At 38.0% G+C, this 27684-nt stretch overlaps 2 protein-coding genes across 2 annotated transcripts; both read left to right on the forward strand.

Annotated features, from left to right (window-relative positions):
• The first annotated feature begins 2440 nt into the window (after positions 1–2440).
• On the forward strand, positions 2441–10841 carry LOC131984287 (class I histocompatibility antigen, F10 alpha chain-like). Its single transcript, XM_059349145.1, has 8 exons — positions 2441–2581; positions 5803–6069; positions 6865–7143; positions 7996–8298; positions 9004–9111; positions 9657–9674; positions 10195–10248; positions 10370–10841. Exons 1-8 carry the CDS (start codon positions 2530–2532, stop codon positions 10447–10449), a joined length of 1161 nt encoding a protein of 386 aa, XP_059205128.1. The 5' UTR covers positions 2441–2529; the 3' UTR covers positions 10450–10841.
• A 2585-nt stretch (positions 10842–13426) lies between these two features.
• On the forward strand, positions 13427–26660 carry LOC131985377 (H-2 class I histocompatibility antigen, Q9 alpha chain-like). The gene is made up of 8 exons (XM_059350445.1): positions 13427–13584; positions 20385–20651; positions 22965–23243; positions 23624–23926; positions 24711–24818; positions 25106–25123; positions 25931–26003; positions 26304–26660. Exons 1-7 carry the CDS (start codon positions 13533–13535, stop codon positions 25975–25977), a joined length of 1074 nt encoding a protein of 357 aa, XP_059206428.1. The 5' UTR covers positions 13427–13532; the 3' UTR covers positions 25978–26003; positions 26304–26660.
• Positions 26661–27684: the final 1024 nt, after the last annotated feature.

Genomic DNA, 27684 nt, shown 5'->3' on the forward strand with positions numbered 1-27684 from the left:
CAGTTTCTTAGCCACTCTCTTGGCAGTCTGATCCTGACAGGGAAAAGCATGTGCCAGCTTAGTGAAGTGTTCAGTGATGACGAGAACATCCACAGACTTGTTGTTACTGTCTTCAGCAGACCAAAAGTCAACACTCACAAGCTCCAGAGGGGCAGATGTCTTAATGCTCTCCATTGGGGCTCTTGCCGAAGGCTCAGGGGTCTTGCTAAGAATACATCTGTGGCAGTTCCTCACATGATCACGAACATCTCCTTCCAAACCACAACAGAAGAACCGCTGGCGAGCCAGGGAAAGCGTGTGGGGCTGACCGTGATGACCAGCATGGTCATGAACACCAGATAATGCCTCTTCCTTCAGGGTCTCGGGTACAATGAACTGGAATCTGTTCTGCTTCGTCAGGGGGTCCTTTGTGACCCTATAGAAGATGCCATTCATGAGTGTCAGTTTATCCCACTGCTTAAGGACTCTCAGAGTTTGATGACTTTCATTGCAGCGTTCACGCCTGGAGGGCCTATGTTTCCTGTCCACGAAGTGAGCAGCCCTTGAGATGGGTCTTGTTGTTGGTGAGACTGCAGGTCTGCAAGAGACAAAGATGGCAATGCATCCTGGCCAGGGGGTTCCAAGGAGGTGAGATGGTCGGCAAGAGAGGCTGCACGCTTCCTGGGGACAGAATCCCACTCGTCAAAAGAGGACAGGATGGAGGAGACTTCATCCTCGGACATTGAGACATCAAGTGTAGTGGAAGGAGGTGGAGACCCCAGTGACTGAGGCTGGCAAGTGAGGCGGAAGGAGTCCTGCACACATCCATCACTGACATTACAGACCTGGTCCAGCAGCTTAGAGTAAGGCTCATGCAGCAACCGCTGCCTCAGAGGCTTCACAAATGGTTCCCTGCTGAAAGCATCCGCAACCATATTCAACCTGCCGGGAATATGTTTGATCTCAAAGGAATATGGAGCCAGGCATCGAGCTTGGGCTTGGTCAGGATAAAGGGTCACGGCACCAAGTGTAACCGGTGGAGGCTACTCTGCGTTGTGTAAATTGACGCTCAGACCACATTTCCTGTTGGAGGCGATCTTTGTTTATTCTGACAGCCTGACAGATATAATTAACAAAAACAATCTCCAGTTAGTCCTGTCCTCAATTTAAGCTCCTCTCCCATTAATAGTGACAAAAAAGGGGTAAAATCTTAAATGAACAAAACATACCTGACAGGTACAATTAACAAAAACAATCTCCAGTTAGTCCTGCCCTCAACTTCAGCTCCTACGCAAATGTACAAAAGTATATTACAGAACATTTAAGCATAACGATCAATTTAAGATTAACGGACATACACAGGGAAAAAATGCAGCTTACATCTCCCATTAATAGTGACAAAAGGGGAGAGGTAAGCGTGAGGACCCAATATATATACAGTAGAAGGACACACAAAAATGACGTGGATTACAGGAGCTTAATGAAAACACTAGCACAAGCAGACTAAAGAGGATAACATGTCAGGTAAGAACTATATATACAGATTTTGGGAAATTATAATACAAGAAATCAAAACTAAATATTAACTATCATATTTGCAATATTTCTGTACAATTAGCCTTGTTACATAATAATACAATATTTTGCAGACAAAGTCTAGAAGCACAATAACTACTTAAACTGTACGAGCAGAGGAAAAGACCCAACGTTTTAATTCAGACCTGAGAAGCTTCACTGACAACTGTGAGGATGATCAATTCATTCTTTAAAATTAATTGATGACATAGTCAAATCATTTTTTTGTAAATGCTTTCTTCATTTCCTCCACCAGTGATAAACGTGGGAGCAGCTACACATCTGCATCTCAAAAAGACTTCTTTAATCTAGATTTAAACAGAGAACTTAGGTTTCTTAATGATTTTTTTTGGTGGCTTTAAAGAGTGTTTCTGAATATTTGGAAAGAAAAGATAATAAAATAGCAACACAAAATGTTGCCCACAGGAGACTTTTAACCTTCATATGCCAGTGGGTCAACAGTGGAGGCTCCTCAACACCATTATCACTAACTGTCCTGGTCACTTGCTCGCAATATCAAGTGAAGGCATATAGTCGAGGCATAAAGAGGCTTAAAGGTTACTGTCAGCTACACTGTTACTGTCAGTTACTGTTAGTAACATCTGACCTCCCACAAAATTAACATTTTTACAAGATGTGAGCAGCAGAAAGTATAAAACTCCTTTCATATGCGAACAAAGTTGAGAAATAAAAACAAAGCCCCGCATGTTTCCCCTTCCTCTTACACAGGCTGAAGTAACATCGCACAGCCCTACGCACTTTTCTTTCGTTCATAACCTGTCTCAGTCCGTTTTACCGAGATACAAGTGACGTCATGCCCGGACTAAATTCCGATTGGCTCAGATGTGAGCGCCACCTCATGTTTTGCCCTCAGTTCAACTCTGGCTCTCGAGGTGGAAGGACGATGTCTGTTTCTCTTTTCAGACAAACACACAAAGCTTCACTCTGCTGAATGTTCAGACGGTCACAATAAAGATGTTGGCTGCTCTGGTTGTCCTGGTAACAGTCCTGCATGGCGCTGCGGCAAGTGAGTTAACATTGTTTTGTTGGTTTATTGTAAAAGAAAAACGACAAAAAAGTAAAAAGCTTAATGTCTTTTTATACTGTATTAATGCGTTTCAGGGTTTTGCGATTGTCTGTCATGTTTATTTCCTGGAAAACTCCCTTTTCTGTTTATATTATAGAAATATTAATAACTAAAAAAAACATAATGTTAAATTTGACGTTGTTAAATCCTGTCTGTTCACCTCATTGAATAACCCTATAAAAAGAGTTTTCTTTTGCCAGTGTTGAAATTTTGGATAGTCATTACTCTAATCCTGAAAAGGGCAGAAGTGTGTTTTCCTTAACTTTTATATCTTTTATTCGGCTCATTATTTTATACTATCAGGAGCATTAAGACCGACACGGTCTGATCCATGTTAATGTTAAAATGGCAGCATGACTTTGAAGTGCAACAGTCCAGCCCACATTTAGAAACATAAATAAAACAACATTATAAAAAGGCTTTTCAACTAAACGGTTCTTGTCCATAACCATATTTAGTGCTGTTATTCAATATAAGTTGTTCAAGATCGCTTTATCGTCTTATATAAAGTGTGTCGCTATTATTCCGTCTGTAATGTTTAATTTCCTGTTAGAGTCTTCTCGGGACTTCCTGAACACAAATGTGACGCCATGTTGGGTCAACCTGTTTTGCTGAACAGTTTTTTTTCTCATCACTCTATATAGTCTTTTTGGTACATGAACTGATATTTTTTCTCTAGAGTCCATTATAATTCAGGGAAAAACAGTAGTCCCATGTGTCCAAATACCTAATACTGTATGATAAGAAAAATGCTCTCAGAAACTACAAGGAGCAAAATTAAGTGTTTGGTATCTTTATGAACTCAGGACAAGTTGAATATAAAATTATATGCACACATATGCAGTGAAAACAATCATAAGGAAAATATTTAATAAACACTAAGTTACCACATTTCTCTAAAATTCTGATCCTGATCATCCTAAATATAAAAACACAAATGAGTTAATCTTAACGGTTTTAATCAAACACAATATTATATTTAATTCTAACACCTCTACAGGCTGCTGTTTAGGTTTGAGATTTTCATTTTTATCCAACATGTCAGTTGATATTGTTGTTTTCCTGCTGAAGCCAAACAACTTCCTGCTTTGTTGTTACAATATTTAATATCGTTCTTTAATGTGTGTAAAGAGAATTACCTGGATTATAACATGATATATTTATACTGATTATATATACATAACTTGAATGTACACTTCCAACTAAATAATACATATGTCATGATTAAAGGGCATCAAGAAGAAAGTAACATTATATAACCTGGGCCCCTCTCATAATAAAAAAGTAATAATCATTGATTATTTGTGAGTTTTCCAGTGTGTGCATTTAGTCATTTATTCTCACACATCTAGAACAACCTACAAAATGTAATTATAAAGTTCATATCGTGCCAGCCATGAATATTATTTTCTGATATTAGCTTATTGCAGATAAATCACAGTTCTATCTTTAAACTATGACTCACCCTACTCTGTATGTATCTTGGTCACAAAAACATTTGTTTAATCTTAAGTGTCTATTTAAACATATTTTTTAATGTTGCTATTGATTTTAATATCAGGTTTAAAATAATTACATTAAATTTATGGACAGTGAAATTTGTTCTTGAACAGATCTGCAAAACATTCTTTGGTGTAACCAGTGCTGATTTTTTAAAGTTCATCTAAACACAGAAATATGATCTACATGCATTCAGACAACAGAGGACAGTGGAGGATTCTTAAATAGATGATCAGCAAAACTCATAGAAAACTGTAGAAAGTTTACTCTGTTCAAACTATAAAATAATCTGTAAAGACTTCTAGTATCAGGACTAAGAGCAAATAATGATCACTTCATGATAGAGGGAATTTTGAACAACCTGTTTATAACTGATACAAATCTAAAAGTGTACATAATGACGATATGACAGATACAAAACTTATTTATTAAAGCTTTATTAAATATAGAGATTTCAGGGATTGTCATAAAACACAGTTTTGGTTTTACACAACATTTTAGAGATTAAATTAGATTAGATTATACTTTATTGTTCCCTCAAATTCACTTGTCACAGCAGCAAAAACAGAAGCAAAAGGTGAGAATATAAATTACAGAAGAAAATAAAAATAAACGAAAGGTCAAACACAACCAAAGTCCTTAAACATATGCAATAAACATGGACAAACAACAAACAAGTGCAAAGACTAGTAAAACAAGTACTACAACAAAGTGTCCATAGTATAAATAATATTGCACATGGTAAGTAGTTTGAATAAAAAATATAACTATAGATCAAAGATAAATAATATAAAAGCTATGGTGAGTCGTGTTGGTGATTGAATCAGCGGCGGGGATAAAAGACCTGTGGAACCTCTCATACACTGTGGGTGTAACAGTCTGCTGCTGAAGAAACTACTCAGGGACCCCACAGTGTCATGTAGGGGGTGAGAGGTGCTGTCCATGATGGATGCTTAACTAACATCCTCCTCTCACCCGCTTCCTCTATGGAGTCCAGGGGACAGTCCAGGACAGAGCACGGTCTCCTAACCAGTTTATTTAGTCTCTTTCTGTCCCTGAGTTCAAATTAGTTTTTTCAAAACCTCAGGAGAAGAAACATGAGTTGTCATTGGTCACAATTTATAATATGAAATAGAGCTTGTAAGGCGTTTTTATATAATAAAATATAGAAAAAAATATAATTTGTCAAATATAGAAAAGGAAATTGCAGCATATGTATTTTGGGTCAGAGGTTTGTGATTTCAGATTTCAAACTAATTCAATAATGACGAGCGTAAACTTCTAATGATGCATCCTGAAGAATAAATGATCCACTGACTGGAAACTTAACTTTTTACTGCATTAAATTAATAAATGATCCTTGTTTTTACAAAAGAAATCAGTCAGTGAGAGTCATGTACCAAAATATAACCTAAATATGTGACTCGTTTAATATTTTATTTCACTATTAATTGAGTTTTCAAGATAAAATAATCAGAAATATTAAAATATGAAAAATCTACGAATGTATTTTTGTTTTTATTAGATTGTAAAACAGATTGTTAGGATGTCTCAAATGTATTGTCATTGTTTTTTATTCTGTGTACAGGAAAATAAGATTGTTAAGTGATTTATAAAACTGTGATATAAAAACTGAAATGATGACTTCTTTTCTCTTCCAGTGACTCACTCTCTGCAGTATTTCTTCACTGCATCGTCTCAAGTCCCAAACTTCCCAGAGTTTGTGGTTGTTGGTTATGTTGATGAGATTGAGATGGTTCACTATGACAGTAACAGCAGGAAAGCAGAACCCAAACAGGACTGGATGATCGAAGCCACAGCAGGAGATCATCAGTACTGGCAGAGGAACACTGGGAACTTTATGGGTTCCCAGCAGGTCTTCAAAGCCAACATTGAAGTTGCAAAGCAGCGCTTCAACCAAACTGGAGGTTTGTTTATGTTTCACTTTCTACTGATAAAATGTTGTTTATTGTGTTGTATGTTTTTATTTTTCATCCTGTATTTTAGTACACAGATGTTAACACACACACGCACACGCGCGCGCGCGCGCACACACACACACACACACACACACACACACACACACACCATCGTCAGATTAAAGTGTCAGACACTGAGACTAGTGAATCCTGCTATACTACATGGATCCATCCCATAATAACCATTATGAACACTTTATCTCCACTAGATTAGATCAGAATAACTCGACTGAACTGCCCACAGTGAGTCGCTCCATAATAACTCTACTGCAGGAACCTGTTGATCACAATTTACAAACATTCAGACCAGAGTTTTAACAAGTTTAACAGCTGGACTCTACCGTACTGATACACACTGTGTCCATCCCATAATAAACATATATAACATATATAGTAGAACTACAGATCAAATCAGATTAACTCTACTGTACTGACCATAGTGTGTTGATCCAGTGTGTCTCTGTGGTTAAAGAAAAGAGGATATGAAGTGTGTTAGGATGTCCCTCTGTTTCCCAGCAGTCTCTGCCTCTCTGTCTCTCTCTGAGACGTCCACACTGTCCACATGATGACTGGCTGTAAGTGGTTGTCATGGAGACAATAACAGCAGGAGGTGTAGATTCTGTGTCTTAGTGTCTGTGGATCAGTGTGTCTCTGTGGTAAAGATGTGATATCAGCTGGTAATAGATGACTGGGCTGTGATCTCACTCTGGTTTACTGCAGTGTCTCTGTCTCTCTGTCTCTCAGGGGTCCACATATTACAGAGGATGTATGGCTGTGAATGGGATGATGAGACTGGTGAGGTCAAAGGTTATGATCAAGAAGCTTTTGATGGAGAAGACTTCTTATCATTTGACCTGAAGACGGAGACATGGGTCGCTCCAAAACAACAGGCATTCATCACCAAACAGAAGTGGGATCATAACGAAGCTCAAGTTTCATATTACAAGAACTACCTCACCCAGATTTGTCCTGAGTGGCTGAAGAAGTATGTGAACTTCGGGAGGAGCTCTCTGCTGAGAAAAGGTAGAGTCACATGACCTGATTTGCTTCATAAACACTTTTGCTAAAAGCAGTATTGTTTTCTCAAACTACACATATCTGTTGATGTCTGTCACAATTGTTTTTGTCCTTCTCGCTCTCTTTCTGCCTTTCCTCCCTCCACTTTAACTCAGGGTCTATTTTTGAAAGAGCTGCTCCCATTTCTGAAGCACAAAATTATGTATTCATATATATAGACACTTGAATTAATTAATGAATGTACATTTACGATAAAGAAAAGAAAACAGGGTATGCCCTTTGTACTATAAACTTTGTGATCGTTAGTTAATTGATATAATGGAAACGTGAGCTTCTGGTTTTGATGACTCACATTGTTTGTTACCTGTGTAGCGTTTTCTTTGCTTCATATTTTTTAAATGGATTAAATCTGCTTGTGGACAATACAATGCTATTTATATTTATTTAACTTGCAACTTGTTTAGTAATAGCTCCATATTCTGACTATTGGACTCTTATTTAAATACTTAATTTCTGGTCAATAGCTACTTTTGTAGTTTGTTGTAAAGAAAGGCCAAACATGATTATTTAGAAAGATTTTTATTTTAATTCTATTTATATTTTCTCATCTTATCTTGATTAATAATATTCAGATTCTCATTTGCGTGACTCTATTTTGCTACAAGGCCTTTTTTTTAATTGCCAGTGCTATAGACTGAATGTCTCGCAGTTCAATCCAGTTTTTGTTCAAAGGACATTAATGGCATCAAAGTTTTGAAATCAATGTTGCTAAAGTATCAAAATCTAATTTATCTATGTAATTTGTAAGTCCTCTCTCTCTCTCTCTCTCTCTCTCCCTCTCTCTGTCCCTCTCTGCAGACCTTCCCTCAGTGTCTCTCCTCCAGAAGACTCCCTCCTCTCCAGTCAGCTGCCACGCTACAGGTTTCTACCCTGACGGAGCCATGATGTTCTGGAGGAAAGATGGAGAGGAGCTTCATGAGGACGTGGAGCTCGGAGAGATCCTCCCCAACCACGATGGATCCTTCCAGATGAGTGTTGACCTGGACCTCTCATCAGTCAAACCTGAAGACTGGACCAGGTACGAGTGTGTGTTTCAGCTCGTTGATGTGAAGGAGCACATCTTCACCAGACTGGAAGAAGTAAAGATCAGGACCAACAGAGGTGAGACTTCTATCTGTCTTTTAACTGTTTCCTCATATTGTTTTGTTTCCAGTTTCTTGAATCAAGTTTTTTTAAAATAATTTTAAGAGTTAGATCAGAAATCGTTCTGCTGTTCACTTGTCCTGTGAATAGTATGAATGACAGTAAAGTTAACATTGAATCTCTCTTCTGCTTTAAGTATTAAAACCAACACATTTACCCACTTTTGGACCCAGAATTATTACCACAGTTTGTTTTGTGTATATATATATATATATATATATATATGTGTGTGTGTGTGTGTAAATATCAAAAATAATTATTAAAAAAGTAAATGTTTTTAGCACCTTTGTAAGTTAATTTTAGTTTTTAAATCATAATAAAAAACAATAAAAATAAAAGATTGTAACCATTTTTATTTGTGTCCACAGTTCAGAGAGAATAATATATAATCACTGTATTACTGGCCATATTTAGAGGCTGAATAATGGAATAATTTAATTAATTGATGAAATAGGAGTTTGAATATGATTGTCAGAATCAAGGATAAACAAACAACACATAGATACAGTACTTATGTTCAGATAAGAAGGGATAAAAAATAACAACATCAGAACAAACAATGTCTACAGGATTGTGTTCTGGTGGACAAACTGACGTTCTTCTCTTCTGACCTGCTTCATCTGTTCACGTTGTGACTATTTCTTGTTGTTTTCTGCTCCACAGAGAAGCCCACTGACATGACCGCCATCATCATCGCTGCAGTCGTTGCTCTTGCTCTCACCCTCATCCTCATCGCTGTGATTGGATTCATCATTTATAAAAAGAAGAAAGGTAAGAGACCCAGAAAGAACGATTTTCTCTGTTTTTTAAGTATTAGATTTCAGGCTTTGAATTTGAGTTGAGGCTTTTATTCAGATTGCAAAAAAGCATCTCAGATGTTGACTTATTTTCAAAATGTGTCTTTTCATTAAATGCTGAAGTTGATCAAAGTTTAATTTCTAATTCACCAAAAAGTGAAGCAGCCAGCAGTGTAACGCCACAGTGCCCTCTGCTGTTGTAGTCACTAACTAGTCATGTCTTCTGATCATACAGGTAGTTTACCTGCAACATTGAAAGAATTGTTGGTTTAATGCACAACAAAGTCTAGCAGCCAGCAGTAAACAGTGTAAGACTATTTCATGATAATATGAGCATAGCTTTATGATGTTCAAGAGAAGTATGAGAAAGAAATAAAGACCTAAACAGAATCGGTATTTCTAACTAATGTGAGGGTGTCAGAGACTGTTCTTCTCTCCACTGTTTAGTGGAGAGAAGAGAAAATATTCTGACATTTGCAACTGTAGAGTCTGAAATCATGTCTTTTCTTTTTATTCCAGATACATTCCCTGAAGAAAGTAAGTGGTTTGTTTTTATTGTATTTAAATTGTTTTACAATTAAGTTTTAATTCAAAATTAAAATAACAAGATAATGAATAATAATAATTTGACCAGCAGTTGCTTCCTATATTTTAAATTTTCACTCCAAAGCATGAAACGTCATTGCTTTAACAGCTAGCAATATTACAAATTATGTCTGAAAATAGTTTATATCTGGGAAGAAAAGAACGTTCTCTCAAAAATGGACTTCTGTGTGAGGTCAGAGTACTTCAGTCAATATACCAAACAACATATTATGACGTTACACCAGCTGTATTAGCATTCATAACGTGGCCAAAAAAATGTTGTCATATTTTCTAACTGATACTTAACTCCCTACTAAATATTGTCTGTAGTTATGCGAGTAGTAACATTAAGTACAAGTGTAGAGAAAGTCATGACCCAGAAGTTTCTGCCAGTCACCCCAGAGGAGTTCAGCTGGTGGAGCTCAACTGCTGTTGAGTCCTTGTGTTGATTTATTTTGTTCTGTTTTTGTAGAAAAGACGCCTCCATCTGACACTTCATCTATCGGCACTTTGACAAGCCAATCAGGTTAATATCTTTACTAACTGTCTGTCTTATGTCTGTACATAACTATCTCCGTTTTTGTCATTTACTTGATTGTTGTCTGAATTTGTCTTGTTTTCTGTTCTTGTTTTTCTGTTCTCCTCAGACTCAGACAGAGAGCGTACTACAAGTGTTTATTCCACAGAAACTGTCAACAGCCGATCAGCACTGATAAATGAAGACTAATGGCTAAAAGGTGAAATATCACCTGTGTTTTTACAGACATTATGAGAAATTATTCACTTTGAATTATTTCGTATTTGCTTTTTTCTCTGAGTGGTTTCACACCTTTCAATGTTGATACACTTTATTGACATATCGTTACTTCCTACAGTTTTTATACAGGATTTAAGAATGCTTAATTATTGTGCTGGACAGATGTGAGTCAGTGTGAAGAGGAGGGAGAGAGAGCTCTGTGACATAAGATATTGACATAATATCATATTTCAACATAATCTGTAATCTAAAGTGAAAAGAAGGGTCACCTCACCACCAAAAGTAAAAAGATTATCAAATGAGCATGTGTATTGTGTTGTGAAGTAGAAGATGTTCATCTATTGGGGAAAAATATGTTTTTTTTTTGTTTTTTTACAAATATCACAAACATGAAGCTATTTTCAGAATTTAGTTTTTAATTAAAAAAGTGTATTTATTAGATAGCATATTTGTTTAGATATAAGGATTATTCTTTCTGGAAAGAAGTAAATCCGATATTTAAAACAATAAACACATCACAGCACTCTTTATACATACATGATAACGATTTGTGTGTTGATCTAAAACAAATCCTGTAGTATTAGTAGTTACACAAACCCTCTGACACGACACTGGACAACATCAGTTCCTCTTTAAGTTTTTCTGCGTTACTGGTGTCTCTGTGTCCTGTCATGTCATGTACAGCACTCCTAAACCGGTGGAGAGGTGATCTTTAATTTGTTCTCCAAGTCTTTTTTTTTTTACTAAGTGAAATGGATTTTGTTCCTAAAAAGAAGAACAGAATCCAGGGTGTAAATATATATCATGTGAATATTATAAAGCTGAAAATATATGTTGAATCTCAACTTGTAAAGTTTTTTAATTCAATTTATTTCAAATAACTTTTCTTCGTTCATTGCTCTCAAAACGTATTTTTACGGCTCACTTTTAATTATCAGCTTTTATCATGTGTCAATATAATATAAATAAGAAAATAATTGTTTAATCTCGATTTGTAAACTTTATTTCTTTCAGATAACCTTTTTCTTTAAATTTAAGCATCTTTTCATATCACTTTTTTTGTCAGTTTTTTAAATTTTCTTTCAAAGCTTCTTTTTATGGCTCCTATTTATTAGTTTGAATCCAACTCAGAGTCTTTTCCTGCAAGTCTCCCGCTTTCACTCTGTATCTTTCTCACTATCAAATAAAGCTGAAAAAATGCCCAAAAGATAGCGTTTGTGTGTTTGTGTTACTGAGGACATTACTGTTGGAGTGTAACATTTAACTCCACCTCCATTTAACTACAACTTATAATGATCAGGGTTTATATAATGAGAATTGTGCTTTTGAAAAAGACAACAGTTAAAAGTTATTTATTTTGTGTTTGTTGGAGGTTCACAGTTTGTTTGTTTTCCTGGATTCAGCTTTGTTGAAGGTATTTTTAGGTTTAATCTAAAACGGCAGTGAGGCTCTTCATTGACACTTAATACATTCATATTTGATTTTAATTAATTCTATTTTTCTTACTTTGATAAATACATATAACCAGAGTCATAGATCATCACAATGTTTTGTCAAACTGACACCAACAGAGTCAGGTGACTCCTCAGGTGGTTTCCCCTGAGCAGTTCAAAGGCAGATATATTATTGGTCCACAGGGGGCGCTGTCACACTGCTGACTTCTCTGTAAAGGTCAATAAGCAGTGATCAACTCAGGTATTGATCAGCAGAGAGCAGAAAGAGGTTTGGTCAACCAGAGCTATAATAATAATATAAACACTACAATGTCTGGATAAAAGATGTGACATAGATTGATTTGTTTGTTTAATAATCATGAATATTACTGTCTCAGTTGGAATAGTTAGAACAAAAGATCTAAGCTTCTTATTAAACCCAGTTCTATAACTTTTTATAAAGTGCTTCAACGGCAATAAGAGAAGTCAGAAACAGAGTAGCTATATGAAGTGCCAAAGCAAAATGAAAAGTAGGATCATGTTTTCAATCAACATCAACAGAGGTGTTCAATTTCTGTTGTTTGAGCAGTTTTCAGCGTCCACAGCTTCAAATCAGCTCAGCAGCATTTATTCTGTAGGACAGAGCTGACCTGATCTGATGCTTGTGTTTAAGAAGCTCTCTGACTCACTTTCTGCTTCAGTTTTATTGATTTTAATTTCAAACTCCAACAATGAGGTGAAATATTGTTTCATGGAGACCATCTTGTGTTTTATTATGTTGTTTGTCCTGATAGTTGAGCTAATGTGTGCCAACAGCAGTGTGCAGGCCTGTAGTGGAGCTAAACTAAACACTTTAACATAGTGACATATTTCATAGAGCAGCTCATTAGATAAGAACTTCAGAGGGGATTTAATATGTTCCCCTCCATCTCCTTTAATAATCAGATGGTTTGACTGCTCACATATCTGTTTAAAATAACAGATAACGACAGTCTGTACTGCTGCACATCAACTGCAGCTTTGAACCACTGGGGGCAGCACCTCACCACATTTACTCACTATAACATCCATGAAACCAAACTTGGATTTGTTGTTTGTTGTGGATATTTTGATCAGGACTGTTTTAAATCCCAGGGCAGCCATACAGAACAAAAGAACAACAAGACACTACTGAATCCCCACAAACTGCAGAGTGTCTGATCTGTAGCTGACAGTGACCTCTGACCTGCCACAACATTTCTGCACATTTCATTAGTCTGCAAAACATTTTTACAAGATGTGAGCAGCAGAAAATATAAAACTCCTTTCATATGTGGACAAAGTTGAGAAATAAAAGCCAAGCCCCGCATGTCTCCCCTTCCTCTTACAGGCTGAAGTAACATCATATACTTTCACTTGTTCATAACCTGTCTCAGTCTGTTTTATCGAGATACAAGTGACGTCATGCTCAGAATAAATTCCCATTGGCTCAGATGAAGGTTTGTGTCAGCGCCACCTCATGTTTTATTTATACAGTCTCATGTTTGATCCTCATTTGGACTCTGATTCTCCAGCTGGAAGGACGATATCTGTTTCTCTCAGACACACAAACCGTCAAATCTTCAGACGGTCACAGTGAAGATGTTGGCTGCTCTGGTTGTCCTGGTAACAGCCCTGCATGGCGCTGCGGCAAGTGAGTTAACATTGTTTTGTTGGTTTATTGTAAAAAATAATAAAATAAAAAAAATCCTTAATTTCTGTCTTTACTGTAATTATGAGTCTCCGCGTTTTACGAGTGTCTTTGATGTTTATTTCCTGGGCTTCTGTGTATATTATAGAAATATTAATAAGTAACAAACCATCATGTTAAAGTTGACGTTAGTAAATCCTGTTTGTTCACCTCATTGAATTATCCTATAAAAACATTTCTCGGTTCCCCCTGATGAACTTTTGTAAAGAGGGATAGTCAATACTGAAATCCTGAAAATGGCAAAAGTGTGTTTTCCTTAACTTTTATATCTTTTATTCGGCTCATTATATTATACCATCAGGACCATTAAGACCGATACGGTCTGATCCATGTTAATGTTAAAATGGCAGCATGACTTTGAAGCGCAACAGTCCAGCCCACATTTAGACAAATAAATAAAACAACAACATGAAGAAAGACTTTTTAAATAAAAACTCTTCAAGATTCAAGATATAAGTTGTTCACGATCGTTTCTTATATAAAGTGTGTCGCTATTATTGTCTGAGAGAAACGTCTGAAATGTTTAATTTCCTGTTGGAGTCTTCTCGGGACTTCCCTCAACATAAATGTGACGTCATGTTGGGTCAAACCGTTCAGCTGAACACTTAGTTTTCTTTTTACTCTATATCTAGTCTTTTTGGTACATGGACTGTTGTTTTAGCACTAGAGTCCATTATAATTCAGGGAAAAACAGGAGTCCCATGTGTCCAAAGACCTGATGCTGTATGATAAGAAAAATGCTCTCAGAAACTACAAGGAGCATCATTAAGTGTTTGGTATCTTAATGAACTCAGAACAAGCTGAATATAAAACGATATGCACACATATAAAATGGAAAAAAATCATGAGGAAAATATTTAATAAACACAAAGTTACCACATTTCTCTAAAATTCCTGACTAATAGAAATGGGATTTTTTTTATGTGATCTAAACATTTCATAGTTGTACTGTTGGATATTTGCCAAAAATAACGTCTGTACCAGATTTTAAGACTTTAGAGTAATCAGAACAAATGTGGCATTTTTCCTTATCGTCCGAAATATAACACACACATTTGTTCATCATAACTTTTATTTTAATAAACACATCATTATATTTCATTCTAACACCTCTACAGGCTGCTGTGTGGGTTTGAAACTTTTATTTTTTTCCAGCATGTCAGTCGATATCTTCATTTACCTGCTGAAACCAAACAACTTCCTGCTCTGTTGGTACAATATTTAATTTTGTTCACTAATGTGTGTAAACAGAATGACTGAGATTGTGACAAGATATATTTATAATGATAATTTATATATTTTTCACTTCATTGTACACTCCCAATACAAAATCTTTTTGTACCTAAATAATACATATTTCATGATTATTTAGGAGCAAGAAAAAACATTAAATAACCTGGCTCCCTTTCATAATAAATAAATAAATAAATAACAAACATAGATGTGTGACAATAATTTGACAAAGAAAAATGTACACATAATAACAACCTTCTAAACAACATTATGAAGTTCATATTGTGGTATTATTTGCCCTTAATATATTTTCTCAGTGTGCATTATAATTAGAAAAAAACATTGAATTGAATATTATTTTCTGATATTTGCTTATTGCAGATAAATATATGTCAAATATAGAGATAAATTAACTTAGTTTGAGGCTCTGAAACAGTTTCACCTTTACATCGTTTGTCCACCAGAGAAACAGTTTTATCTTTAAACTGGGATTTTCTCTACTCTCTATGGATCTTGGTCACAAAAACATTTTTTTATGTTACCTGTCAATATTTTTAAGTTTGTATGAACTTTATATCAGATTTTAAAATAAATTCATTTGTTGTATTAACAGCCATATTTATTCTTGGACAGATCTGCAAAACCTTCTCTGGTGTGACCAGTGCAGATTTTTTTAAAGTTCATCTAAACACAGAAATCTGATCTACATGCATCCAGACAACAGAGGACAATACATACAGTACATACATACATACATACATACATACATACAAATATTCAAAAACAACAATACAGTGGATAGGAAAGAGATAAGAAGACAGAGGGTGGAAAATGATTTATCAGGTGTTGTAAGTGATGTTGAAGAGGTGGGTTTTTAGTTGACTTTTGAAAGTTGGCAGTGAGTCGGAGTTTCGGATGGCCAGGGGGATGGAGTTCCAGAGGGTAGGGGCGGCAATGGCAAAAGCTCTGTCCCCTATGGTGCGGTATTTGGTCCTGGTGATGATGGTGAGGGTGTTGGCGTTAGTGGAGCGTGTTCGGTGGGGGTGAATGGGGCGATGGAGGAGATCTGTCAGGTATGAAGGGGCAAGGTTGTTTAGGGCTTTGTAGGTGGTGAGGAGGATCTTGAAATGAATGCGTTGTTTTACGGGAAGCCAGTGAAGTTGACGGAGGATGGGCGTGATGTGTTCTCTGGAGGGGGTGTGGGTGAGCAGTCGGGCAGCGGAGTTTTGTATATATTGCAGTTTTTGAAGGACAGTGGAGGGGAGGCCATACAGGATGCTATTGCAGTAGTCGAGTCTGGAGGTGATGAAGGCATGAATGAGTGTTTCAGCGGCTGAGAAGGAGAGAGTGGAGCGAAGGCGTGCTATGTTGCGGAGGTGGAAGAAGGATGTTTTGGTGACGTTGTTTATGTGTGACTTGAAGGAGAGTGCGGGGTCCATGTAGATGCCAAGGTTTCTGACCAGGAGGGAGGGAGTGACAGAGTGACCATCGATACAGAGTGTGAAGTTCTCGGAGGTGGGGAGGGTGGATTTTGGGCCGAAGATTATGATTTCAGTTTTACTGCTGTTGAGTTTGAGGAAGTTGTGGTCCATCCAGGTTTTTATGTCGGTGAGGCAGTTGGTGAGGGTGGAGAGAACAGTTGGAGTGATGGTTTTGGTGGTGATGTAGAGTTGAGTGTCGTCGGCATAGCAGTGAAAGTGAAGTCCATGGCGGCGGATGATGTGACCAAGTGGGAGCATGTAGAGGATGAAGAGGATGGGGCCAAGCACTGAGCCTTGGGGGACTCCGTGTGAGACAGGGGTGGTGTGGGATGTGTGATTGTTTATTGCGATGTAGTGAAATCTTTCAGACAGGTATGAGTTGAACCAGGAGAGGGCGGAGTCGGTGATGCCTATGGATGTCAGGCGGCTGAGGAGGATGGAGTGGTTGACGGTATCGAAGGCAGCACTGAGGTCCAGGAGGAGAAGAATGGTGAGAGAGCCGGAATCAGATGAGAGTAGGAGGTCGTTTGTGACTTTGATTAGAGCTGTTTCAGTGCTGTGGTGGGTTCGAAAGCCAGATTGGAATGTTTCATATAGGTTATTGGAGAGGAGGTAGGTCTTGAGTTGAATTGCGATGGCTCTTTCCAGTAATTTTGAGATGAATGTGAGGTTGGAGATGGGTCTGAAATTGCTGGGGTCGTCGGAGTCAAGACCAGGTTTTTTAAGGAGAGGCGTGATAGCAGCAAGCTTGAGAGGTGGGGGGACAGTGCCAGAGGAAAGAGAGGAGTTGATGATGTCAGTGATTAGTGGGGCGACAGAGGTGAAACAGGCTTTGACGAGTTCAGAGGGCATGGGGTCCAGGGGGGAGGTGGATGATTTCATGGTGGAGAGTATTTTAGAGAGGTCTGCTGTGGTTATTGGTGAGAAGGTAGAGAGCCGGTGGTCTGAGGATGAAGGAGGTGTGGGTTCAGGGACCGGGGTGGAGGCAGAGGAGGTTGCAAGCTGGTTGTGGATGTTCTCTATTTTGGAGTTGAAAAATGAAATGAGGTTGTTGCATTTCTCCGGGGTGAATGAGGATGAAGTGTTGTCGTGGGGCTTGAGGAGTTTATTTATGGTGGAAAACAGAGTGCGTGGGTTGGAGGATCCAGAGTGAATGATGCCAGAGTAGTAGACAGAACGGGCTTTGTTTAGTGCTGATTTGTAGAGGTTTGTGTGCTCTTTGTATGTGAGGGCATGTACTGTGAGACCGGTTTTCCTGTGAAGTCGTTCTAATTGTCGCAGTTGTTTTTTGAGTTTGTGAAGTTCCGGGGTGAACCAGGGAGCCGAGTGAGTAAAAGTGACGGTTTTGGTTTTCAGGGGGGCCAGATTGTTTAGGCATGAAGACAGTGTGTTGTTGTAGATGTTGACGAGGTCCATGGGGGTTGGATTTGCAGGGAAGGTGAGACTGGAAAGTGTGTTTGCTATGCAAGTGGAGAGAGAGACTGGGCAGATGGATTTAAGGTTGCGAAAAGTGATTTTGCGGTCCTGTTTGGGTTGGAGGGCGGGAGTGTCAGCGACAAGTGTGATGGCCAGGTGGTCGGATATGGAGAGGTCGGTGCTGGAGATATTGTGGATGTGGAGGCCAGTGGAGCAAACCAGGTCTAAGATGTGGCCACGGTTGTGGGTGGGAAAGTTGATGTGTTGTGTGAAGCTGAGGCAGTTGATTAGGTCCAGAAAGTCCATGGCATTTTTACAGTCCGGGGAGTCAATGTGGAGGTTGAAGTCGCCGAGGAGTAAAACAGATGGTGAGATTGAGGAGAGTGCGGTGATGAATTCAGAGAGTTCTGATAGAAATGATGGGTTGGGTTTGGGTGGACGGTAGATGACTGCAATGATGAGAGGTTTAGGGCCGGGTAGTTTAAAAGCCAGGTGTTCAAATGATGGAGCAGCAGGGATGGAGAGAGGGCGAGGTTGGAGGTCTTGTTTGTAGATGGCAGCAATGCCCCCTCCTCTGCCCTCAGGACGTGGGTTGTCCAGGTAGGAATATCCAGTGGGGGTGGTTTGATTTAGTGAGAAATAATCCAGGGGTTTTTGCCATGTTTCATTGAGGCACAGAAGGTCAATTTGTTGGTCGATGATGAATTCATTGAGGATAAGACTTTTATTGTTGAGTGATCTTGTGTTGAAGAGGGCGATTTTTAGGTGCTTTTGTTTTGAAATTGATGGGACGGAAGTAGGAATTTGACGGAGGCTGAAGGTGTTCACTCTGGACGCATTCTGATGACGTGAGCTGTTGTGATGACGCAGAGAGCAGGTGCGGGAGCCGGTGGGTGAGCTGCGGTCAGACCAGAGCGCTGGGATGAAGTTTTCTGCGGTGGAACTGTAAATAAACTTGCGGCGGGACCCTCGATGAATGTAGCGGGGACGGAGGAGAAGTCGAGAGTTTTTTAAAGTGGTGATGAGTTCGGTTGAAGGAGGAATTTGGGGAATGAGCTGACGGAGCTGCAAGGATGAGTAGCGAAGTGCCATGTCCGAGGCTGTGAAGAGGCAAACGCTGGAGATGGATGGTGACCGGTGAAGAGGCAGAAGGTGGAACAGGATCAACAACCACAGCGTGGCGGATGGAGGGACCAGCCCGCTTGGGCCCATCAGGGCTGGAGGCCGGAGAAAGCCAACGTAGCCGTGCAGCTAGCTCAGGGAGCCGCCACCACTGGCTAGTTAGCCGGCTCGAGTCGAAGGGTAGCGGTCCCAGCCAGCAAGGGGCTAGACCGCACCGAGACAGGTGGAAACCTGCCCGGATCTCTACCCTCAACTTAGCGGCGATGGAAGCCGTCCACTGAATGGGAGCAGGGTTGGTTCGGGAAGAAGGCAGCGGGCCGAAGCAGCCGCACCGGTACAGGTGGAGATCCGTCCGGGTTTACCTTCGACCAGGTTGCGGGGATGGATCCTTCGACACCGTGTGGTGAGTGTCCAGGCTAACACACTGCACAGAACACTGAGAGGGGCTCTGAAACAGTAGCCTAGCACCACCGTCGATGTTGCTTTGAAAAAAAATCCAGGTAGATTTAGCCGAGAATGTAGTTTTTAGAGTTTTTAGAGCGAGAAGCGGCAGCCAAGCGCGCCAGCGTCCTCTCAGAACATTTGGTTTTACACAACAATTTGGTTTCATCTTGATGCTGAGAGTGAAACCTAAATATTATTCTTTATTTTACATAAATAAAGAAAAAGTCAGGGGCGCAACGGGTCAGATTTGTTTTTCTTGTTGGTTTTATGAAAAAACAACAACTTTATACTCAAACATTATAAAATCCACGAACCCTCTGACAACACCACAAACATGAAATCTGAAACATGAAAGTTATAACTTGAATATAAAAAAAATAAAACAATAATAGAGAAAAGAAAAACAAAACTCTTGTAAACTTTATAAGGAGAAGTGTTGTGACTTTTTAGCTTCAGAGTTCAAATTAGTATTTCAAAACCTCAGAAGAAGAAAGACAAGTTGTAATTGGTCATCATTTATAGTATTAAATAGAGCCTGTAAGGCATTTTATATCATAAAATATAGAAAAAAATATAATTTATCAAATATAGAAAAGGAAATTGCTGCCTTTATATTTTGGGTCAGAGGTTTGTGATTTCAAATTTCAAACTAATCCAATAATGAGGAGCGTAAACTTCTAATGATGCATCCTGAAGAATAAATGATCCACTGACTGGAAACTAAACTGTTTTTTCCTGCATTAAATTAATAATTTATCAATTTTTTCAGTCAATGAAAGTCAAGTACACAACTGCATGACCTAAATGTGACTCATTTAATATTTTATTTCAGAATAAATACAGTTTTCAAAATAAAATATTCAGAAATATTAAAATATGAAAAATCTATAAATGTATTTTTGTATTTATTATGGTGTAAACAGATTATTATGATGTCTCAAATGTATTGTCATTCTTTTTTATTCTGTGTCCCGGAAAACAAGATTGTTAAGTTATTCATAAAACTGTGATATAAAAACTGAAATGATGATTTCTTTTCTCTTCCAGTGACTCACTCTCTGCAGTATTTCTACACTGCATCGTCTCAAGTCCCAAACTTCCCAGAGTTTGTGGTTGTTGGTTATGTTGATGAGATTGAGATGGTTCACTATGACAGTAACAGCAGGAAAGCAGAACCCAAACAGGACTGGATGATCGAAGCCACAGCAGGAGATCATCAGTACTGGCAGAGGGAGACTGGGGGACTGATGGGTTCCCAGCAGTGGTTCAAAGTCAACATTGAAATTGCAAAGCAGCGCTTCAACCAAACTGGAGGTTTGTTTATGTTTCACTTTCTACTTTTACAATTGTTGTTTATTGTGTTGTATATTTTTATTCTTCATCCTGTATTTTAGTACACAGACGTTTACACACACACACACACACACACTCACACACCATTCTCAGATTAAAGTGTTTGAGAGCTTTTCTTGACTGAAACCCAGTCAGACAGTGAGACTAGTGAATGCTGCTGTACTACATGGATACAGTGTTTGTGTCCATCCCATAATAACCAGCAGAGATTATTAACACTTTATCTCCACTAGATTAGATCAGAATAACTCGACTGAACTGCCCACAGTGAGTCGCTCCATAATAACTCTACTGCAGGAACCTGTTGATCACAACACTTTAACAACACACAGCTGATAGAGGAACATTACTGCCTGGTTTCTCAAAGTGTGGAGCCGGGACTGTAAAGGGGACACAGGCTGCTTCTGATGGGTCCTCATATGAGAGGAGGAGCGGTTTGTTTTAATAAAGCTGCTGACAGGACGACATAGTGAACGTCTCATTCAGATCAGAGGTTTAAAGAGTTTAACAGCTCCACTCTACCTACTGATACACAGTGTGTCCATCCCATAATATACCTTTATATACTGTAGAAGTACACATTATATTTGTTTAATTTACTTCACCACAGTGTGTGTAGGCCATAATATATGTATATAGTGCTGAAACAATTAGTCTATAAATCGCTTGGATGATGAACAGAAACTTAATTGACATACATTTTGACAAACAAATAATCATTAAAGTCTTTAATTAAATAAAAATGTCAAACATTTTCTAGTTCCAGTTCCTCAAATATGCAATTTTTTCTCTGTTGTATATCATTTTATATTAAATACTGTTCAGTGTTGGTCAGATAAAAAAGAGCAATTTGAAGATTTCTCCTTTTGTTCTGGGGACTTCTGATTGCCCTTTTTTCATAATTTTCTGACATTTTACAGTGTAAATAATTATGATTAATTGAAAAATGTAAGAGTTGCGTAATCAATGACAACAGTAATGATTTAAGACACAAATATCTAGTAGAACTACAGATGAGATTAGATTAGATTAACTTTACTTGACCATGGTGGGTCTGTTCCATAAATAACATCTATAGTGCTGAAACAATTACTCAATTAATTAATTAATTGATTGAAAGAAAATGAATCGACACAAATTTTGATAACGAAATAATCATTTAAGTCTTTATTAAACAAGAATGTCAAATATTTTCAATTCAATTAATATGAGAAGTTTCTATTTTTCTCTGTTTTACATCATTTTATATTAAATACTGTTCAGTGTTGGTCAGACAAAAGAATCAGTCTGAAGATTTCACCTGAGGCTCGTGGAAGCTGTGAGAGACATTTTTCTTTATTTCTTGACATTTAACAGTGAAAACAATTTATTGATTAATTTAATAATAGTCATGACATAATCAATAAAGACCTGATTAATTAGTTTGAGCCCTAAACATGCAGTAAAACAACAGATCAGATCACATTAACTCTACTGTACTGACCACAGTGTGTTGGTGCATCTCATCATTCAGCATCAAGCCAACATCTGCAGGTGGAAACAGCTGTTGGTTGTGTTGAATGATTGACTGATGGATGGACCAATCAGGACACACAGACCATCCCCCAGTCTCCATAATGGTCCTGATGGTGTTTGGCCCATTCTGACCAGTTGTAGTAACACACTGCTGAACAGGACACACTGTCCTGGCTGAGCAGGTGGAGTCTAGTGACTAATCCTGCACTGAAACTCTCCTTCAGTGGAAGCTTCTAGAAGATCAGCCTCAGGACGGTCTAGTGTGTAGTCTCTCTCAGGAAGAGGACTTTGTTGGACTGATCCACTGGCTGCAGGGTTTCAGTGGCTGTAACGTTCAGTCCAGGTTCAGGTTTAATCTGAGTCTGATAATCAGGACTCCACCTCAGTGTGTGTGTCTGTTCCTGCAGCTCACATGAAGCCACACCACCTTCAACAGTGGAGACAAACTGCTGGTCTCCGTGGAGACAGTGTGTCTCTGTGGTTAAAGAAAAGAGGATATGAAGTGTGTTAGGATGTCCCTCTGTTTCCCAGCAGTCTCTGCCTCTCTGTCTCTCTCTGAGACGTCCACACTGTCCACATGATGACTGGCTGTAAGTGGTTGTCATGGAGACAGTAACAGCAGGAGGTGTAGATTCTGTGTCTTAGTGTCTGTGGATCAGTGTGTCTCTGTGGTAAAGATGTGATATCAGCTGGTGATAGATGACTGGGCTGTGATCTCACTCTGGTTTACTGCAGTGTCTCTGTCTCTCTGTCTCTCAGGTGCCCACATATTACAGTGGATGTATGGCTGTGAATGGGATGATGAGACTGGTCAGGTCAAAGGTTTATTTCAGTATGCCTTTGATGGAGAAGACTTCTTATCATTTGACTTGAAGACGGAGACATGGGTCGCTGCTAAACAACAGGCATTCATCACCAAACATAAGTGGGATAATATCCCAGCTGAGATAGCACGGTACAAGCACTACATCACCCAGATTTGTCCTGAGTGGCTGAAGAAGTACGTGAACTTCGGGAGGAGCTCTCTGCTGAGAAAAGGTAGAGTCACATGACCTGATGTAGTTTAATAAACACGACAATGTTAATATGCCTTCTGTGTTTCCAACCATAAGTAACATTACAATAAATATAAACCATATAGAGGCTGAATCTGTCTCAGTTTAAACACATTTCTTTTTCTCTCTGGTCTCTTTATTTCTCTGACTCATCACATTTATCCCCACTCGTCTTTCTCACACTCACTGTCCACTGCACTTTTTAATCTGTCTCACCTCTCTTCATCTGTCTTTTTCCTTCTGTCTCTCTTCTTTTATCAATTTATGAGATGTATTCACATTGTATAGATACTGTATCTATAGTGTATTAAGGTAGTGATAGTAATAAAGAACCTATAAACTGTGTCTCTCTCCTCTCTGCAGACCTTCCCTCAGTGTCTCTCCTCCAGAAGACTCCCTCCTCTCCAGTCAGCTGCCACGCTACAGGTTTCTACCCTGACGGAGCCATGATGTTCTGGAGGAAAGATGGAGAGGAGCTTCATGAGGACGTGGAGCTCGGAGAGATCCTCCCCAACCACGATGGATCCTTCCAGATGAGTGTTGACCTGGACCTCTCATCAGTCAAACCTGAAGACTGGACCAGGTACGAGTGTGTGTTTCAGCTGGTTGGTGTGAAGGAGCACATCTTCACCAGACTGGAAGAAGTAAAGATCAGGACCAACAGAGGTGAGACTTCTATCTGTCTTTTAACTGTTTCCTAATATTGTTTTGTTTCCCGTTTTTATAATCTTGTTTTGTGTATATAATTTTAAGACTTAGATCAGAAATCATTCTGCTGTCCTGTGAATAGTATAAACAACAGTAAAGTCCATCTTGAATCTCTTTTCTGCTTTAAATATTAAACCAACACATTTACCCACTTCTGGACCCAGAATTATTACCACAGTTTGTTTTTTGTTTAAAAAATTTAAAAATAATAATACACAATTTTTAAATGTTGTTTTATCACCTTTGTAAGTTAATTTTAGTTTTAAATCATAATAAAAACAATTTAATAAAATTATAATAAATGTTGTTGTATCCACAGTTCAGAGAGAATAATAAATGATAATCACTGTATTGACTGAACTACTGGCCAGTTTTAGAGGCTGAATAATGGAATAATTTAATAAATTGATGGAAGAACGTATTTATCAGTAAATCAGTCAGTATCAAATTCATTGGCCGAGGATGTTAACATTCAAAACAGAGTTTGTGTCAAAAACCCACATATGGGACAGAAACCAACACAGACATGCAGCTAAACAAAGACAACAAAGCTATAGACAAGAATAAACAAACAACACATAAATACAGTAATTATGTTCAGATAAGAAGGGATAAAAATAACAACAGCAGAACAAACAATGTCTACAGGATTGTGTTCTGGTGGACAAACTGACGTTCTTCTCTTCTGACCTGCTTCATCTGTTCACGTTGTGACTATTTCATGTTGTTTTCTGCTCCACAGAGAAGCCACCGGCCACTGATATGACCGTCCCGATTATTGCTGCAGTCGTTGTTCTTGCTCTCGTCCTCATCGCTGTGATTGGATTTGTCATTTATAAAAAGAAGAATGGTGAGACATCAAGAAAGAAGCATTGTCTCTTCTTTTCACATTTTGAGTTTAGACTTTATGTTGATGGTTTTATTCATATTGGAAAAGTGCAGCAAACTACACTTTCCAGCACATCAACTGTAGCATGATGTTATAAGGCAGGGGACATTGGGAAAGAGATAATGTAAAACAAAAGGTAAACAGGATTCTTTTAATTAGTTTAAGTGAAAGGGGGATTATCAGTGGAAAGAATGTGACAAAGTATCTTTTTCAACTAACAACATAAATACTTTGTCTTTTTGTTGCAGACAAACGCCCTCCATCTCGTAAGTAAAAAATGTTTTTATTCTAACTAGTGCAGTGCCTGTAGGAAGTATGTATTCGTATAGTGGGAGATGCAACATAAGAAGTGAATAAAGCTAAATATCCGCTTAGCATGCTAATCGTGAAGAACAGAATTTGCACATTACATGCAGATCACTACAACGTCTGCAACTCTATAAAACACTTACTTTTCATAAGGTACCACACCATCCAGCACATACACATTGAACATTGATATTGGCTGGAAACTATTTGAACATTATTTGAAAATCGAACCTTGTAGCCACTTTAAAACTCAGAACGATAGGTAGGCTAAATAGACTTACAGATGAGATGAGTCAGGGTGGAAATCCAGAGTGAATTGTGTTACTGACCTGGTGTGGGCCTATCACACAATGGGGCAAACAGTGCAATGCTGCAACACGTTCTACGTAAATAATGATATTTTGAAAAATGAATTCAAAAATCTTCAAAATCGAGGATGCACACCTTCTTGCCATGCGCAAGCCACAACGAAATATTAGGTCAGTCTGACTAATGGTCAGCAAGATATGCCCTAGACACACACACACACACACACACACACACACACACACACACAAACACGCACACACACACACACACACACACAGACGCTTCTTGCTTTTATAAATAGATAGATATCTCTGACCTTACATTCACTCTGCAGATTAAAAAATGGTTTCTGGATTTTGTGCTGAAGAACTTTTTCATGTCTTTTTCCTGCAGTGTTTGTTGGCCCACTGCTCTGAACTGATTCCGTGTTTAACAATGTGTTTCTGACCTTACAGCTGTCAGCAACAAGGAGGTCTTGGAGGAACTCAATCCAAGAACATAAATGACAAACACACCACCCTGCACACAGTGAGTTGCTGCTGGGACGTGAACTTTTCACACCAGTTGTTAAACAAAGCTGCCTTAAACTAAGATAATCACCATATGTGATTTAACTTCTGTAACCAACAAAAATGAAACATTTGAATTGAAGTGATATAACTAGGAGAAAAGCACACAGAGGCTTTCAGAAACCTTCTGAAAGAAGGTAAGAAATTATTGTACTTGAAAAGCTTAGTTGGTAAATTGTTAAATATAATATAAAATGTTAACACTTAAATGGATATTTTATATTTTATTAATAATCTTCTTATCTTTTTGTCTCTTTAGGTTTATGGATAAACATTACACTGGATCAAGGAGCGCTGCCTCCACATTCTGCTCCACAAACTGGGAATTGATTTGTTTGTCATATTATATCATAAACTGATAATCAGGGTTGGGAATCTAGGTGTAGATTTTTATTGATTGGAATACAAAGAAAACAAACTGTAATAATGACAAATATTTTACATATAATATCAAACATGGATGGTGAGTTTTACTTATTTGGATCATTACGTTTAAAAATCGTGGCATTTATTCTGATATCATTTTTGCTTAAATTATTGTAAATCAAATTGAGGATGTTTATTTTTGGAGAGAAGTAAAACATGATGTGTAAAACAATGAAAGCATCACAACACTCTTCATACATACGTAGTAAAGGTTTGTGTGCTCATCTAAAAAAAACAACACATTAATAGTATGATTCTTCTGCTAATTTATGTGCATTCTCATATTATCATACTCACTTCTTGGTTCTGGCAATAAGATAATATAAACCTTGAGATAAAGAGAGATTTATTAACCAGTTGAAATATTTCTTTACTGTTTATATTGATTCAGCCACTCTTTGGTTCTTTGGTTGTATTTGATCATGGGGGACAATGCTGCAAATGAATCAGAAACATCCCAAAATATTCTCTGCTCATTAGACTCCTGAAACTTCCCGTAGCTGTCAGTGTGAATGTCTGTGTGTTTCTTCTGGTGATAAACTGGACTCCACCTCGCCCAGTGTGTGCTCTCAGCACCATCAACCGCTGAGGAAATGGATGGATCTTTACATTACTGTGGCAAATAATATATATCACAACATGAAATTACATACAATGACAGGTTTTATCACTCGCCCCGATGCAAACATACACAAAATATAAACAGCAGACAGCACTTTCATTTTCCAGTTGTGTATATAGTTTGTGTATATATTTTTGAAATATTTCTTCTTTAAACTGGTTGGATTTAAAGATTTCGCTTGATTCAAGTCAGGCCAAAGGAAAAGATAATTTATGTTGTGGTGGTTTTTCTGAATGAATCATGAGAAGCTTATGTTGCATTTTTGTTGTTGTTTTGATGCATTTTGAAACATTTTAATTTTTGCTGAAAATCTAAAATGGTTGTGGGATTTTCAAAGATCCTCAGCAGAGTTATAAAAATCTTGAAAATATTTTCTGGTTAGGGACAAGGGACATTTAATCTCTTAGATATTTTAACTGAAGAAATTTACAGCCAAGCTCTTCTTGTGTTGTGATGAAAATGAAGTTTCCCTGCTATTTCATTTCTTTTGTACTTTTGCTTTTCAATAAAGTCTCCAATATTACAAATGTCCTTGTCTTTGTGATTACACATACATGCTTAAACATCTACTGTAACTATAATTATATGAGTA

The sequence above is a fragment of the Centropristis striata genome, chromosome 14 (genome assembly GCF_030273125.1).
Source record: "Centropristis striata isolate RG_2023a ecotype Rhode Island chromosome 14, C.striata_1.0, whole genome shotgun sequence".
Classification (NCBI taxonomy): Eukaryota; Metazoa; Chordata; class Actinopteri; order Perciformes; family Serranidae; genus Centropristis; species Centropristis striata.